The sequence below is a fragment of the Phaethon aethereus genome (genome assembly GCF_964289735.1).
Source record: "Phaethon aethereus genome assembly, chromosome: 18".
Classification (NCBI taxonomy): domain Eukaryota; kingdom Metazoa; phylum Chordata; class Aves; order Phaethontiformes; family Phaethontidae; genus Phaethon; species Phaethon aethereus.
In genome coordinates, this window is record NC_138594.1 from 13,659,694 (window position 1) to 13,675,609 (window position 15,916).

Here is a 15,916-nt window from a genome sequence, read left to right on the forward strand (position 1 = left end):
AGGGCGTGGCGGGGCGTGGCATCCCGCCCCCTCCCTCCCCGCGCGCCCCCGCCGCCGGCCCCGCCCCGCGCTCATCGGGACGCGGCGCACGTCGGGGGGCGGGGCAGCGGCGCGGGCCAATGCGGCGCGGGCGGAATATTCCACCCGGCTCCGCCAGCAACAAGTGCGGGGGGGGGGGGACGGGACGACGGCGCGGGGGGGGGGGGGGCCGCGGCGCTGACGTCAGCGGGCGGAGTATTATGGTCTGGGCTGCGCTGGCGGCTGCCTGTGTGCTGCGAGCGGCCGCGTAAACATGGAGCTCTCGGCCGTCGGGGAGCGCGTCTTCGCGGCCGAGGCCCTGCTCAAGCGCCGCATCCGCAAAGTAGGTGCCCCCCCCCCCGCCCCCCCCCCCGGCCCCGCGCCTTCCCGCGGCCCCACCGCCGCCGCTGCGGCGGCCCCGCCGGCTCCGGCCCGATCGCGGCCGGGCGCCCGCTGTGGGCGGCTCTTTCTCCCCGCCGCATGCCCGGGCGCTCCCCGCCGGCGGGGCGGGCGTGCACCGCCGCTGCCTGCGCACCCCCTGCTTGGTTTTGGTTTTTTTTTTTAATTTTTTTTTTTTTTGGTTGCATCCCCCCTCCCCAGCTCCCTCTCCTCCCCCCCCCCCGCGTGTTTTTGACACGCGCCGCGGGCGCGTGTTTGCTACATGCGTGGAATTGCGGGTGTATCTTTGTTGCGGGCGTCTATCGCGGTTTCCCTCCGTGCCTATTTATTTTTCTCTTCGCATCTGCAGGGGCGCATGGAATATCTCGTGAAATGGAAGGGCTGGTCTCAGAAGTAAGTCGGCCGTTTGTCCGTAGGGCCCCGCAGCCAGGGAGCCGCGGGGAGCCGGCTGGCTGCAGCCCCGCTCTCCCATTGTAGCGGAAAGGAAACTTGGGGCCCTTCCTTTATGCCCCCTATTTTTTATTTTATTCATATTTTCTGTTTTGGCCTCATCATGCCATTCCCTCTCTCTGTCCCCCCACCCAGGTACAGCACTTGGGAACCTGAGGAAAACATCCTGGATGCCCGGCTGCTTGCAGCCTTTGAGGAAAGGTACAAGGCCTTTGCTAGCCATAGCTGTTGTGCTTGTAAATATGTTGCTGTCTTGTAGCTATGCTGAATTGAAGCTTTGTTTTTTTTAACACCTCTAGGGAGCGAGAAATGGAGCTATATGGGCCCAAAAAACGAGGCCCCAAGCCCAAAACCTTCCTGCTAAAGGTAAGGAGGCCGGAGCCCCGTGCATACCGGTGCCGGCCAGGGCTGCGTGCCACAGTGGGGAGCGGGTCCCCGTCCGGCCCCCACAGAGGATGCTCCTTGCAAAGGCGGCCTCTTGTCTTGTGAGTTGTAATTATGCAGCTGGATGGCAGGATGATAAAGTCACCAGTTGATTTATCTTCTTTGCAGGCCCAGGCAAAAGCAAAAGCCAAAACCTATGAATTCCGCAGTGACTCTTCCAGGGGGATCCGGGTGCCCTATCCCGGCAGGTCCCCCCAGGAGCTGGGCTCCACGTCCCGGGCTAGGGAAGGACTGAGAAACATAGCCCTGGCTCCCCAGGGCAGCTCCAGCACCAGCACCCCCAAGGGAGACAGCATCCGTGACCGGGTGATCCGCGTGGAGGAGAAGCCTGGGGAGACCCCCAAAAAGAGAGGCCCAAAGCCCAGGAAGGAGCTTTACAAGGACCTGGCGGAGACTCTGGATGCCTCCAAGAGGAAACTGGGGGACCCTGGGGACAAGGTGGGGGACTACCTGAAGGCCAGGAAGATGGAGGAGGCGGCAGCAGGGGCGGCCAAGTTCAGCTCGGGACACAGTGTCATCCAGCTGGCCAGGCGGCAGGACCCTGACCTCCCCGGTGCCCTGCCCGGCCCCAACCGCACCGAGGTGGGCACCAAGCTGGGAGCTGCAGAGACCTACCCTCCCCGTCTGGCCAAGCACCGGGCTGACTTTCTGGACCCCAAGGGGCAGGGGGGGCTAGACCCCGGCGGGCCCAAGCTCCTGCACGGCACGGTGAGCCCGGGCGCTATGGGCAGCCTGTATCGTGACGGCATGGGGGGCCAGGCGGGGCGGCCCTCCCTCATCGCCAGGATCCCTGTCTCCAGGATCCTGGGGGACCCCGAGGAGGAGTCCTGGAGCCCCTCGCTCAACAACCTGGAGAAGGTGGTGGTAACTGATGTGACCTCTAACTTTTTGACCGTCACCATCAAGGAGAGCAGCACGGACCAAGGATTCTTTAAAGAGAAGCGATGAGTTTGTTGGAGGTGGTGCTGGGGTTTTCTTCGGTCAGATCCAGACAAAAGCTTGGTTAGAGCTTGGTGGGCCTTTTTTTTTTTTTTTTTTTTTTTTTTTTTTTTTTTGGTGTGTCCTGGAGAGGATTTAGAAACTGTCCTAAATTCATTAACTCAATCTTTTTTTTTTTTCTTTTCCACATCTTACATTTCGTTGGAAAGATTATCTCTAGAGTTATATTTTCTATTAGATGTAAATATGTTATTTAAGAAAAAATGCCTATATATATATCTATATATATATATTTCAACTCTGAGTTGTTTTATTTAAATGGAGACAACAGTGACTGCTCAGTTGCTCTTAGAAAGGACAATAAAACTGAGAACTAACGGAGTTCATGCATCTGTTGCAGGAGCCAGTGTACATAACAAACGATGTTCACAGCTAATTATGTTCTGGGTTTTTTTTTTAACTATTATTTTTCATATGATGCTATGGATGATAGAGGGGGGAAGTGTTACTCCCTCGGAGGGCAAAGTGCCCTGATTTCTTGATTGTGATAGAAGGTGTTGCTTGTACAATCAAGTGTGCTGTATCCAGAACTGTTACCCTTGACAGTTGAAGTAAGCACTTGAATTTACAGTGTTGTTGGGGAGGGGGCATTTCCAGGCTAACAAAAAAAATAATATTGCTACAAACTTGGGGCGGGGAAAAGCAGAAATCCATAAAAAGGCTAAAACTGTTCTAGCAGAGTATTAACTTGAATTACCTTTTCTTGCAAAGGAAGAGGAGGTTTGTGTGTGTAAGGTTCCTGAGAAGGGTGATACTGAAATGCACTTTAATAGAGTTGTCGTAGCAGTTGTGGGAGATGGGACTGAGCTGAGAATCTGTTTTCATTTTGTCTGGTCTCTTGATTCTGTTCCCCCACCCACATAAAAAAAAAAAGAAAAAAAAAAAAAAAAGAAAAAAAAGCCCAACAAAAAACCCCTCTGTTTACATTCCTGAAATGCCAGAGAGGTTTGGGAGGGTAGCATGTCACTGCCCATATTTAGATGCTTTATACCGCTATAGAAGGTGGATTATTATTTTTTTTTCCCCAAACACAGTTCATGTCAGACTGTTAGAAGGCTCCAGATAAAGTGTTTTGTAATACCCACATCCCTGACAAATCCCAGAGCCACCTTTATGCATTCAGAGACAATAAATATTTCCCTTTTCTTATGCTAGTTAAACAATAGCCAAGAGGCGAAATAACTCCCGTGCGCAAGCAGCCCTGCTCACTGGGGTGGCTTTTTGTGGTTCCTTTGCCTGTGTTATTTTTCCTGGCTCTGGAGAACACCCCGTTTTTCTCCCTGGCCTGGGGCAGGGCACAGCTGTAGGGTTTCATGGCTCTGAAGTCCAGCGGCCATGGGGGCTGCAGCCCCCCACGCTGCTCGTTCCTTCTCCCCCAGCTCGGTGGCGGCCAGACGCTGGGGAGTGGGATCTTTGCTGTGTTGTGATTTCGGTTGAGGGGGAGCATGCGTTCCCCACCCTGACGCCTCGGCCTGAGCATCTCTCTGGGTTGGAAAGCACAAGTCGGTCTGGCGAGGGCCGGGTCGCCTTCGTCCCCCGGTGCCGGCTGCCCCAGCCAAGCGCCCGAAGGCCCCGGGTTGGGGGCTGCGTGGGGGGTGGTGGCACAGGGGGGCCTGGTGGGTGGGGAGCAGGGCTGGGGTAAGGAGCAGCGCTTCGCTGTTGGGCCCATTTGTGGCTCCACCTTGCTCCGGCTCTTTCCCCATCCTCCTTTTGGGACCTTTTCGGGTGGCCTAGCGGGAGGATGCTGTATTGACTGTACAAAGGGAGTCATGTCTGTGAGTTCTGGGCAGGTTTGTTTTTTTTTTCTTCTTTTTTTAAGGCATATTTTGTAAAATTGAGATTTTTTTAACTTGGTTTATACGAAGAACCAATGTGCTGGTTTCAGTGCCGGTGCCAGGGGCAGCGGACACGGGACACATGTGTTGTCGGAGGGACGATGATGGGCTTGAGCTGCCCGTCCTCCCGCTGCTGCCGTGCCGAGGCTGGGGGCTGCCTCCCTTTGGGAAAGGGCCCGGAGCCGCGCTCCTGCCCGCTGGGATGCGGACAGGATGTGGTGTGCTTCACTCCAGCCCTGTGTATATGTGTGCATCCTGACACACATGTATATGGAGCAAAACATACATGTGGGTGTATATGTGTGTATGTATATAGCAACGTATATATTGAGTGTGTGTGCGTGGGGGTGTGTGTGTGTGAATTATTTAAATCTAAGACTTGTACAAAAACAATTTGGCTAAATCTCAGTCTTGGAAGTGAAGCTTAACTACGTGTCTTCTGCCAGCCGTGAATGTCCATATGAGACCTGCTTTTTATGTCAGTTTAAATATATACTTTGTAAATAGAACCGTGTCTGTCTTCCCTTTGTGGCCCTTGGGCGAGGAGGGTTGGGGGGTGCCCGGAAGCATCGCGGGACGCCCGGGGCGTCCTGACGGGGCGGGCGGCTCCCCGTCCCCCCCTCTGCCGCGCAGGGCTGGGGCCGGGAACCAACGGGGGGTTGGGGGTTGTCCGGCCCCCCCCACCTTCTGGCACAAGGTGCTGCCGGGCCGGGCTGCCCCCCGGGGGGCCCGCGGGGCCCGGACGGTGCGGTGGCGGGCGCCGTGTGCGGCTCTGCTCGGAAGAACGGCGCCCGGGTACCGGGCCGGGCACGGGCGCTGCCCCGGGCCGCGGCGCTCCGCCCTTCCGACGGGGCGGGCAGCGCGGCGGGGGCGCGGCGGCCGCCCCTGCCCCGGCCTTTGTATTCAACTCCGGCCCGGCCGCGCAGGCGGGGGGCGGCGGGGCTGAGCCGCGTCCTCATTAACCGCCTGTCCCTGCGCCGCGGGTGACGAGCGCAGCCCCGCACGGCGGGGGCTGTCAGCGGCCGGGCGCGGAAAACGAGCGGCCAGGAGGAGCGGGAGGACGGGCCGCACAATGGCGCCTTTCTCCCCCGGCCCGGCGGGGGGGCCCTTTCACCCGGGCCGCGCCGGGGCCCCCGGCGGGGCGGACGCGGAGGGCGGAGGGGACGGGAGGGGGTCGCACAGCGACCCGCAGGAGCAGACACCCCCCCCGCCCGCGGCTCCGTTCGCTCCGACAGCAGCCCCGACGGCGGAGCCCCGAGGCCGCTCGGCCCCCGCCCGAGGTGCCGCAGGTGCGGGGCGGCCGGGCGGGGCTGAGCGGAGACACCCGACCCCTGGCCCGGGCCGCCGCAGGGGAGCGCTGCCCCCGGCAGGAGCCGGGCCGGGAGGGGGCCGCGTCCCGCCCGGACGCTCGGGGGGAGGCGCGGGGGGTGTGGCTCCAGTCCCCCCGGCCTCGCCCATCCCCGGCTCGGGGGTCCTGCCGCAGCCGGGCCGGCGGCCCGCGGGCAGGGGCGGGAGCACGGTGCCCTGGGCGGGGGGGGGGGGGAGATGCGGTTTCGCAAGGCAGCGGCAGCCTGGGGGGGGGGGGGGGGGGAGGGGGGCTGGGCCCAGGCCGTGCGGGGGGGCTCCGGGAGCAGTGACCACACCAGGCTGAAAAGTTTAAAAAAATATTTATTGATATGCTAAAAAAGAGCAGTGTAAAAGTTATTAAAAAACCCAAACCCCAACCCGACGTAACCAGCTCTTAGTTTTCCTGCAAATAAATTAAAAGCAGCCTCGAGGTCGTGGGTCTACACTAGCGTTAGTGTCCAGGAGCACTAGAAAACACACTGCAGAGAACGCAGGCGAGGTGCTGGGATGGCGGCCGCAGGCCTGGGGGAGCGGGGACCCCAGCCCTCAGGGGAGCGGGGACCCTGGCCCTGCGCCGCTCGGCAGGCTGGGCGCCTGTCCTGCTCAACAAAGCCCTTAAGCTTTCCCAGGGTAATAACATCTCCAACTTTTGTTCTCTGAAAATAAAAGCAAACAAACAGCTGTAGTTTAAAGCAATTATAAGTGTCATACAGGAACGATTTGGCTCTCTCTTTAATTAAAACATACAAATCAGTCCAGTGACTGGCACAAGTTACAAGAACAATTGTTTGTTTTCACCCATCCCTCAATTTCTTTCAGTAAAAACCTTCTCTCCAGCTCTGGAGCTCTTCACACCCAGCTCAGAAACTCAACGCAAACCGAACTCCCGAAACCATCCCCAACCCTCCACGAACTCCAGGTTTTTTTGGTACAAAATATATATATAAAAATAGACTAAGTTTCTAGCGAAGATGACTGAATTGGCCACCTCTTCCAGTCCAATGGAAAACAACAAGTATGCTTAACCAGATTATGCCTGGAGAAAATATCCATTCAATATACAAATACTGCAGGACTTTCCACATCGGAAACCCCTTAGAAAATGACAAGTGAGAAACCTTTAATTGGCTGTTTGACACACGGCTGAACACCCCAACCCATAGCAGCAAACTTAAAAAAAAAAAAAAAAAAAAAAGATAGACCTTGAATAGTAATGGTACGGACTGGTAAACAGGGTCTGCACCGGCTTTCAACCCCTGTCCACAAAAGATTACAGTAAATCACTCACATAATGTGCCTTTGAGAGGCAAACTCCAACAGGAACTGTTCACTCAGACACCCCAGCGCTGCTGGGAGAGCCGAGATCCTGAACCACGAGGTTGGGAAGGGATGGGGGAAGGAGCGCAGGAGGAGATAAAAGTCAGAAAAATTTCTGGATTATCATTTTCACCATCCCTAGACCTTTGGAATCGAACCAGCTGGTGAGCAAAAGGCACAATAGCAAGTGGTGACGGCAGAGTCCTGCCGCTACCGTGAGGGGACACGCCTGGGGAGGGTGGGTGATGGAGGAAAGCCGCTCGCCACTGGGATGCGTGTTCCCCTGGGTACAGGCCCCGGCCCAGCGACCCTTCGCCTGGCCATGAGGCAGGAGGAAGCCCCGGCACGGAGAAACGCGTTGAGCTTCGAGGGGAGCCGTGGAGGGAGCAGGCGGCTCAGAGCCGGCGTGCAGCGAGCACAACACCAACCATCGCAGCTCGTCTCCTGCACCCTCGGCAGACGCCTGGTGCCCAACCCCTTCTCAGAGCATCCTCAGCTGCTTTTTTCCCCCGGGAGGACACCAGTAGGATACTGCTGTAGGCAACAGCACCCTGCCAGGCCAGCTTCCTCTCGGTGAGCAACCCTCAGCTGCCCTCAGCCCTGCAGGGCTCCACGCGACGGCTGGGTGTCCCGCTGGGGACCAGGGCACCTCTCCCCACGGGTGTCACAGCTGTCCCCAGGACCCTGCGACCACTCCGCTTTGCATAGGCACAAACCTGTCGTGGGACTGGTGTCGCAGACAAGGCTGAGATACGGACAGTCCAAAAGGCACATTGTCGTTCAGTTTGGATTTGCAAAGGCCAGGTAGCAAACATTTGGTGTGTGGGGAAGAGCATTACCCCCGTGCTCCCAGATTCCTCGATTCTTCTCCCCAAACGCTTGCATCCCCAGCACAAAAGCACACCCAGCAGAGACCACGCCGAGCGCATTCGTTTCTGCTGACACAGGCTAATGTTTCCTTGGTCTGTTCAAAGCAGCGGTAGCTCGTTTGGCAAATTTGAAGATCAGAAGGTAAACAGCACAGACTGTGACATTTTGGCATCATGGAGCCCAACAGAAACCCTGTCCTTGGGAACCTCCTCCATGGACAACGCTCCCTCCTCTCCCCTCGGCCCTTTGCCCAGCAGAACAATGCGTAACGCGTTGCCGGCAGGCCAGCGGCAGAGCAGGGCTGCAGCAGTCCTCGGCGGGTGGCCGGGAGCAAACCCCTGCCCTGGGCTGCCCGATACCGTGGCGAGGTGACATTCAAGGCTGCCTGGCTGCAGCGGGGCAGAGCTGGAGCTGGCCAAGAAGCCTGCACAGGTCCCCCTGCAAGGCATCAATACCCGTCCTGGCTCACCGTCGACTCACGCAGGACGCCGTGCTCAGCTCCACAACACAACAAACTCAAAGCCACAACCAGCAGGACGGCTGGGGGTTAAATACAGAGGCAGAGCATCCCTGGAGCACGGGAGCCCGCCCCGGCAGAGGCTGCAGCCGCCGCTCAGGAACACCCATCCACCCCTTGAACAACCGGGCAGCCCGTGCAGCCAGCGCTGGCTTTTCATTTCACCTGAGAACTGCACTGCCAGCAGCCAGCGGCAGCAAACGCGACTGCAGTGGGCTGATGCATCGGGGGGGTCAGAAGTACACATACCCCCAGTTTGGTCCATTTATCTGCGCACTCCCGTGTGTGATGACACTGCAAGTGCCCCCGCCTGCGGCAAAGGAAGACACCCCTCCTGGGGCCCGGTCAGTCACCCAGCAAGTGGTGACACCCGAGGCAGCGCCTGTGCACGCACACAGTGAGCAGCCACCCCAGAGACGCCGGCGGGACAGCCCTTCGGAGGCATCCCCGAACCACGCACCCAGACCTGGCAGGCTGCAGGCTTTTTATCTCTTCCAAGAAAGGAGTTCAGCATGAACAGGACTAAAATGACCTCGAATGCTACTAAACTCTGCCTGAACTACAGCTGCTAATTTTGGCTTCTGAGAGTAATCTATAGCAGGGAAAAAGACCTCAGTAAAAAAGCCATTATCGGTTGCAATTTCAAGCCAAAATGAACACCCCAGCTGCTGGCACAGGGTGGCACGACAGAGGCGAACGGCTGCTGCAGGACCCTCGGGGAACAGCCCGTGAGGGGGCAGCGGCACAAGGCACCCGCTACCTGGTCCTGCCCCTTCTCCCTCTCCTTCCCTTTCCCACCGCTCCAGACCACCCGTGCAAGTGTCCTTGACCAGCTTCTGAGCCCTCCGGTGGGAGAAAAGCGTGGATGATCAGTGTGAGTCAAACCCAGCGAGCATCCAAGGCGCAGGGCTGGACTGAAGGCTGGATCTGGCCGGGCTCGCAGCGGGGAGGGCTCACCCCCAGCTCTGTCTGGGTGCTGCTTTTGAGCTGAACCCCAGCACTGACCTCGCAGACAACTGGCAGTCCGAGTACCAACCTACCTGCCGCTGGAAGGGTTTGCATGTTCTGCAAGACTTAAAAAATATCCCCCACCTCGGTCCCTATGAGCGCCTGGAAACTGCTGAACGGGATGGGGAGGCGGTGGCGATGCTGGGACGAGGCAGAGGAGCGGCGCTGGGGCTCCCTGGGCTGTACAGCGATTCGGGCTTCGCTTTCATCTGAAAGTCAAGTCACTGCAAAGAAGCCAGCGGCTCTTGCTGGCTCCCACCCTCGGCAAGGCAGAACCCTCCCCGGGCAGCAAGGACATGCCCGCTGCCAGCCACCCCTTGCTCCGAAAGAGGCATCTTCGATGCCCATATCGTCAGTGGCATCCAGGATTCAGTCTTCCCTAGACGGGGTTTATTGCCCTCCCTCAAAAAAAGGATTTTCCTTAATAAAAAATATAAAAATGTAAACAATATTTCCCTATCAGCTGGAAACCACAACAGAACTGTTGTGGACTTCACCATCATTGGAAGTGACCTCGCCCAGGGGGGTGGCTGGGCTGAGTGTACCCTGAAAAACCCCCGTATACAGCCATCCCCCAGGGCTGGGAACAGTGGCTGCCTCATTTGGATTGACGTACGACTCCCCGCGGCTCACAGAGGGATTCATCGGGAGCCCAGAGGAAGGAAAGGGATCTCCTTTTCCTCTCCCAAGACTAAGCCTGGCCTGTCACAGCTCCACACCCTCTCTGCCGCCAGAGCGCTGCAGACCTTGTCATCTGCTGCTTCAGGCTGTAAAGCAAAGAACCCGTGTACAGTGAAGCCTGGCTCAAAACTTGCCAGCGGTCACCGCCGGCAGCACCGATGTCCCTGCTGCTCCTGGAGAATGGCATCAGCCACCTCCGCTCGGAGAGGATGGAGAGAAGCCGGGAGGGATCCATCGACCCGCTGGCAGTTCGGAGCAGGTTTCACCGCATCTTTCTCAAGCCTCTCTAGACACGAGTCCCAGCAGGTTCTCATGAGGTCTCCATGTTCACTTGAAAAAAGAAAAACCTGATGGAAGAGCTGGGCAACGCTGAGAGAGAGGCTGAAGGGACTTCTCCCTCCTCCCATGCTCCTGGGCTCAGTATTGCCGTAGGTTGAAGAACCCGACGCTGGTTGGGGACTCCTTGACTGTCACTGTGATCAGGTTAGCGGTGACATCGGTGACAAAGACGTGCTCGATCAGGCTGCGGGTGGGTTTCCAGTCCTGGCTGGTCTGGATAGAGACAGACATGTTCTGACCCACACCTGGGAAGGAAGCCGAATCCCGATCCGAATCTGAGCTGGTCTCTTCGCCTGTGCTCATTTCGGAAAGGGCGGACGGCTTGCGGTTCTCCGCAGCCGCCTGTCCCTCCTGCGTGCTGGCTGTGCCGCTTTTGGCCGAGTCCCTGTCGCCTGCCCGGTGCGCCTGCTTCTCGCTCTTGCCACCATCCCCCCCCGAGAGCATGCCGGCACTGGCAGCATTCAACCCGGCACCCGCCGCACCACCCTTTGTGCCGGCAGCACCCGCGCTCGCTGCCGTGCCGCCTCCGGTGCCTTTGGACAGGGCGCTGCAAAGGTGGCGAGGGAGGCTGCTACCGCCAGCCGCACTCGGCCCGTTTTTGACGCTCTGCAGGTTTAGAGCTTGGAGGTTCAGCTCCTGACTGGAGGCCGGCTGGCTGCCGGCCCCGGACGAGCTTGCCGGTGTCTTGCTGCCGTTGTGCAGCATTTGGCCTCCCGCAGCAAACCCCGATTTCTGGTCCCCTCCAGCACCGCTGCTGGGAGCCTTAGCAGTCTTGGGGCCCTGCACGCTCAGCCCGAGCTCCCCAGATCCTTTCTGGTTCCTCATTTTCAAGTCCAGCCCTAAGCTGCTCTTGCTGGATGCCTGGGACTTGAGCGCCAGCCTGCCCAGGGGTGAGGTCTCTGCCGAGTTCTGGCTTTGGGACATCCTGTTCATGTAGTGCACGATGGAGCTCTGCCAGCTGATGGCCCGGTTTGGGCTCGCGGAGCCGCTCTTCATGTTGGGCAGATTTTCCGCAGACGAACTGCCTGAACTGAGCCCAGCCAAGGCGCCCGGCGGGTCCTTCAGCACGGCCATGCCTGAGCCCTGCGTGCTGTGCTGGGGCTGCAGCTTCCCCATCAGCTTGGCGCTGCCGCCCACCTCCTTCCGGGACGTTTTCAGCACCTTTGTCAAGTTCACGGTCCTTCGAGCTGCTTTCTGCTCTGGGGGAAGAGGTTTGCGCCCACGCTTCTTCCTGGAACTGTCTTTCATTTCAGGCTTCGCTACCAGGATCTGAGCTTTCTTCTGTGGTACCGGGTGAGTCTCTCTGCTGCGGGGACCTCTCTTTGCTTCCAGGTCACTTTCATCCTCTTCATCAGAGGAGGAGGAAGAGGAGGATGTGGAGGAAGAGGAGCTACTTGACTTAGTTTTTGCAGGCATCTCTGGTTCCTGCGAAGCAGTGGAGAGAGACAGGGAAAGAGTTAACACACATTACCAAAGAACAGACACTGGCGTTGCAAATCCTTCAGCGTTGCCTGGCCAGGTGCCTCAGACACACACAGGTTCTTTCTCCGCGTTAGCTGATCCGCTTGTCCTCTGCCATAAAACGAGTTACCGCCTACGGTACAAAACTGGCCAGGCTTAAATACCAGGCAGGTTCCCTGGTGCCAGGGAACTCTTCTGTCTCCTTCTACACCATCGCCAGACCAGCGATGAAGAGACGTCCTCCTCGTGCGCATCCTCATCGACCCACCCAACACCGCAATCTTCAAAGCCCTGAGCCCGGGGTCTGCAGGCGTCGCTGTGTCCTCACCACCCTCCAGAGCCTGAGCATCCACCGCACCCTGCGCTGTGGACAGACACTCGCTGGTGCCTCCCGAGGTCAGAGCCCCTCCAGCACCATCATGGCCGTGGATTTCCACCGCCCCCAGGACTCACCACGTGTTTCCTGGGCCTGCCCCTGGGCCGCTTGCCCCTCTTCCGATTCTGCACTTCTTTTTCATGTTCCCTGAAAAAACGATTAAGGACAATGTTTGCAGGGAAGAAAAAAAACATCCAAAAAATCTTCCTGGTTCCTCCTTCTCTTCTGTCATCAAAAACACCCACCCCTTACTCAGGATGCCGCAGGCTCAGCTCCTGCCCGAGCAGCGGCTGGGAGGTGTCCTTAACCCCCATCGACATGTGGCGATCTTACAGGCTCCGGGCACATCACTGACCTGAACCCATGCTGGTATGGGCACACCACACTCAAGTGCAGTCAAAGAGCCCCAAGAACTGTACAGAAACCCGAGGGCTTGTGCAGTTAAACATCCCCCACGTGGCACCTGGACTGTTTACCCTACAGGACTGGTGCAGATTACTGGAACTTGGGCCACGAATGCAATGCATTGCAAGAAAAAGAACTACAAAGTGAGGGAATGGTTATAAAAATTGTAGCCTTAGAAGAAGGACAGCTATCTGGATGCCAGGGTGCCCAGCTGGCTCAGCGGCAGGCATCTGCCCTGGTGTACTGGAGGAGACGTGAAAGGAAAGGGAAACTCTCTTGAATACAGCATGGGATTGAACTGCATGGACGGCTGAAATGTGTTTATCAAACTGCTCACAGTACCAAAATCCTTTGCCATGCAAGACCTTCCCGCTGGTTACCCCAGTCCTGGCAGTCCTGGTCCCTTTGTCCCGCTGGTGCCAGTCACAGGCCTTCCAAAGAGAGGCATCGAGTTTTGTAACTGCTGTAAGCGCTCACGCCGTCAGTGACGGACCACACGGCATTACCCATCCCGAGTTAGTGGCTCTTCCAATTCATGGAGAGATGTGCAGTTATTCTGGTACAACAGGATCTGGTGAACGGAAGATCTGCCCCGTCTCTGCTAAGCCTCACCTTACTTGCACGCTTGCAGAGCTGAGCTTCCCCTCTGCTCAGTGAGAAGCAGGACAGCCTCCGTGCGGAGGAAAAGCAAACGCATTCCCTGGAAATTCTGTGAGTTCTCTCCTTTGCTGGGCTCGTTTCTGGTCTGGAGATGGTGGCCCAGGCTGACAGCCATGCAAAGCCCGAGGTGATCACATGGGGAATGTTGTCAGGTCACTATACTATTTTGTAGTTCTCCATTTAAAAAGGACAGTGGTGGGCTGTAATACATATGGCGAATTGAACATCGTGCTGTCTGCACTAACCATCAGATTCCATTCTTGAAAAAATGGATCCAGGAAGGAATTATAATTAAATCCTATCATAAACTTTAATGATTTTCATTAATATGAAGCCAAAATATTTGGCAGCACTGTGCTTACCGTAGTCAGCTGGCTACTTTTTTATCTCTGTGCGTGATTCCTGGTGTGTAATAGCTGTGGAACAATTGCTGGTCCTCGCTCGGTCCTGGGCAGTAGCCCTGGCCCTGAGAGAGGACACCATTTTCTCCAACCAGCTACTTCCTCACCCTCTCACAGCCCTGCCCTCCAGAAGTACTTTTTGGGGCCTCCCAAGCCCACCGTTTCCGCAGTGCCAGGCGCCGTCTCCCCGCTGGGGCCGGTGGTCGCCCCCCAAGCAGAGCGAGGCCCTGGCCACTGGACCAAGGGCCGGAGGTCTCTGCCGGGCGCTGCTGCGCTCCCATTTTACAGCCGGCACCAAACCAGGTTGTGCACCGGGCCATAAATTCTTCATGTTTACCCAGCCCGGGGAGAGACGTCCTAGGTGGACCTGAGCTGTGATTTCAGGAGATGAACAAAAGGGCTGTGCCACAAAAGGCACGGCGAGCTCCAGTCTGTTGTTTCCACAACTTCCACCGCACGCGCAGCCAATTAGAAGTTAATTGACTTTATCGTTCGCTTAGAAATATTTATAGTTTGCTCACTTCTTTTGGAAAGCGAGGAGGAGTCTTGGATCAAGGATGTTCTCCTCGGGCTCCCAGCTGTTGTGCCTGCAACAGAAGACATGGACTGGGCAAGAGCAGGGGGCCGGTGCTCCCCGCCGCCCCCGTTACCGGCCCAGCACCGGGGAGTTCATCCAAGGACAAACGGGCCCTTCGTGCCCCCAGCACCGGGGGCCGGGGCACCCCCGCACCGGGGGGCGGGCAAGGGAGAAGGGGCCGGGGGAGGCCTGTCGCGGAGGGGGCAGCCACGCCGCGGCGGGGCGAGGGGAGCCCCGCGCATCCCGAGGGAGCTCCGGTTTCAGCGGGCGGGCGGGGGGCGCGGGGCCGGTGCCTGCCCGCCGGGGGGGGCGCTCCGGGGAGGGGGGGGGGCGGCCGGCCCGGCCGGGGGGTGGTGTAGGGGGGAGCGGAGCCCCACGCGGCGGCGGGGAGGGCCGGGCCGCGCTTATTTGTAAACAAAAGGAGCGGCGCGACCCGAACAAAAGCGGCCGGGCGGGCGGCAGCCCCGCTCCGCGCCCCGCGCCCCGCACCGCCCCGCGCAGCCCCGCTCACTTGGAGGACCAGCCGCGCCACTTGACCAGGTACTCCAGCTTGCCCTGCGGGGAGAGAGACGGGGAGAGGCGCGTTAGCGGCGGGGGCGGCGGGGGCGGCGGGGCGGGGGGCGGCGGGTCCCACCTTGCGGAGCCGCTTGCTGAGGATGCACTCGGCGGCGAAGACCTGCTCTCCCACGCTGCTCAGCTCCTCCATGGCCCCGGCCCCGCGCGCACGCACACGCACACACAAGGGGAGCCCCCGGGCGCGCCCCCGACGGCGGCCGCGCGCGCCCCCGCCCCCCCATCCCCGCGCGCCCCCCGGCACAATGCGGCGTGCGCGCCCCCGACGGGAGGGTGTCGGGGGGGGGGGGAAGCTGGCGAGAGGAGGAGGAGGGGGGGGTCCCCAAATTCCCCGCCGGCCAATGGGGAGCTGGGGGCGGGGCGCGCCGGCGGGGAGGTGGGGGGGAGGCATTGTCTGCGCGCGACCCCTCCCCTTCCTGCCCGCGCGGGGGGGCGACTGCCCGGCCGGAGCGGGGACAATGGGGCGGCGCGGCCGGGGCTTTGTCCCCCTGGGCGGGGGCTCCGCACTGCGGGGGAGGGTCCCCAGCGCGGCCCTGCGCGGCTCGCCGCCTGCAGGGACGGGGTCTCCGCGGCCCGGGCCGCGCTGCCCGGCTCGGACGGCCGGGGTCCCGCGGGGTCCCATCCCGGGGACGGAGCCGCGGCGGGGGCGCGGCCGGGGGTATCTCCCGCGCCCCTCGCCGGTCCCTGCCGCGGCACGGGTTTTGTTCTGCAATAGTTGATTATAATGGAATAAAGCGCATTTCCTCGGAGGGGGGCGGGTGCGGTAAGAACCATCTCGCGTGTCCGCTCCCGGGCTCGCAGCCAGGTACGGCTCGGCCCTCGCTCCTTTCCCCGCCACCGGGCAGCGGTAACGAACGTGCCGCGGTAACGACCACGCCGCGACACCCGCACGCCACCGGGGCGTGCAAGGCGGCGTGAGGAGCCGCTGCACCGCGGTTGTGCGCTGTGGGCGTGGAGCAGTGAAAGATGGTGCTCCACAGGCATGGAAGAAGATGAGTCAGCACCTCAGGGAGTTCACAGCCGCGGGCCCGGAGCCCGCGATTAACCGTGCAGGAGCCGGAGGGAAATGAGTGCCCGTGGCCCCGGCGCCTCGGCGCCCGCGGTGCGCGGGGACTGAGCGGGACCTGGACGGGCGATGGGGCGTCGTGCGCGCGGGGCCTCACGCACAGCCCGGGCACTGCCGTCTCTGGTAAGCGATGCCGAATTTAGAAAAGCGTTTTGAGCTCCCGGCCGGCGCGT

General features: G+C 59.6%; 2 protein-coding genes across 2 annotated transcripts; one reads left to right on the forward strand and one right to left on the reverse strand.

The window, feature by feature from the left end:
* Nucleotides 1–292: 292 nt before the first annotated feature.
* Nucleotides 293–5,025, forward strand: CBX8 (chromobox 8; the record flags this gene model as incomplete). The annotated part of the gene is made up of 5 exons (XM_082008334.1): nt 293–361; nt 767–810; nt 1,003–1,068; nt 1,167–1,233; nt 1,420–5,025. The coding sequence occupies 5 exons, from the start codon at nt 293–295 to the stop codon at nt 2,257–2,259; spliced, it is 1,086 nt and encodes a 361-aa protein (XP_081864460.1). The 3' UTR covers nt 2,260–5,025.
* Nucleotides 5,026–10,302: 5,277 nt separating this feature from the next.
* CBX2 (chromobox 2) lies at nt 10,303–14,813 on the reverse strand (the record flags this gene model as incomplete). The annotated part of the gene is made up of 5 exons (XM_082008023.1): nt 14,739–14,813; nt 14,616–14,659; nt 14,049–14,114; nt 12,139–12,208; nt 10,303–11,649 (listed from the first exon to the last, which is right to left on the reverse strand). Exons 1-5 carry the CDS (start codon nt 14,808–14,810, stop codon nt 10,303–10,305), a joined length of 1,599 nt encoding a protein of 532 aa, XP_081864149.1. The 5' UTR covers nt 14,811–14,813.
* Between the last annotated feature and the right edge of the window lie 1,103 nt (nt 14,814–15,916).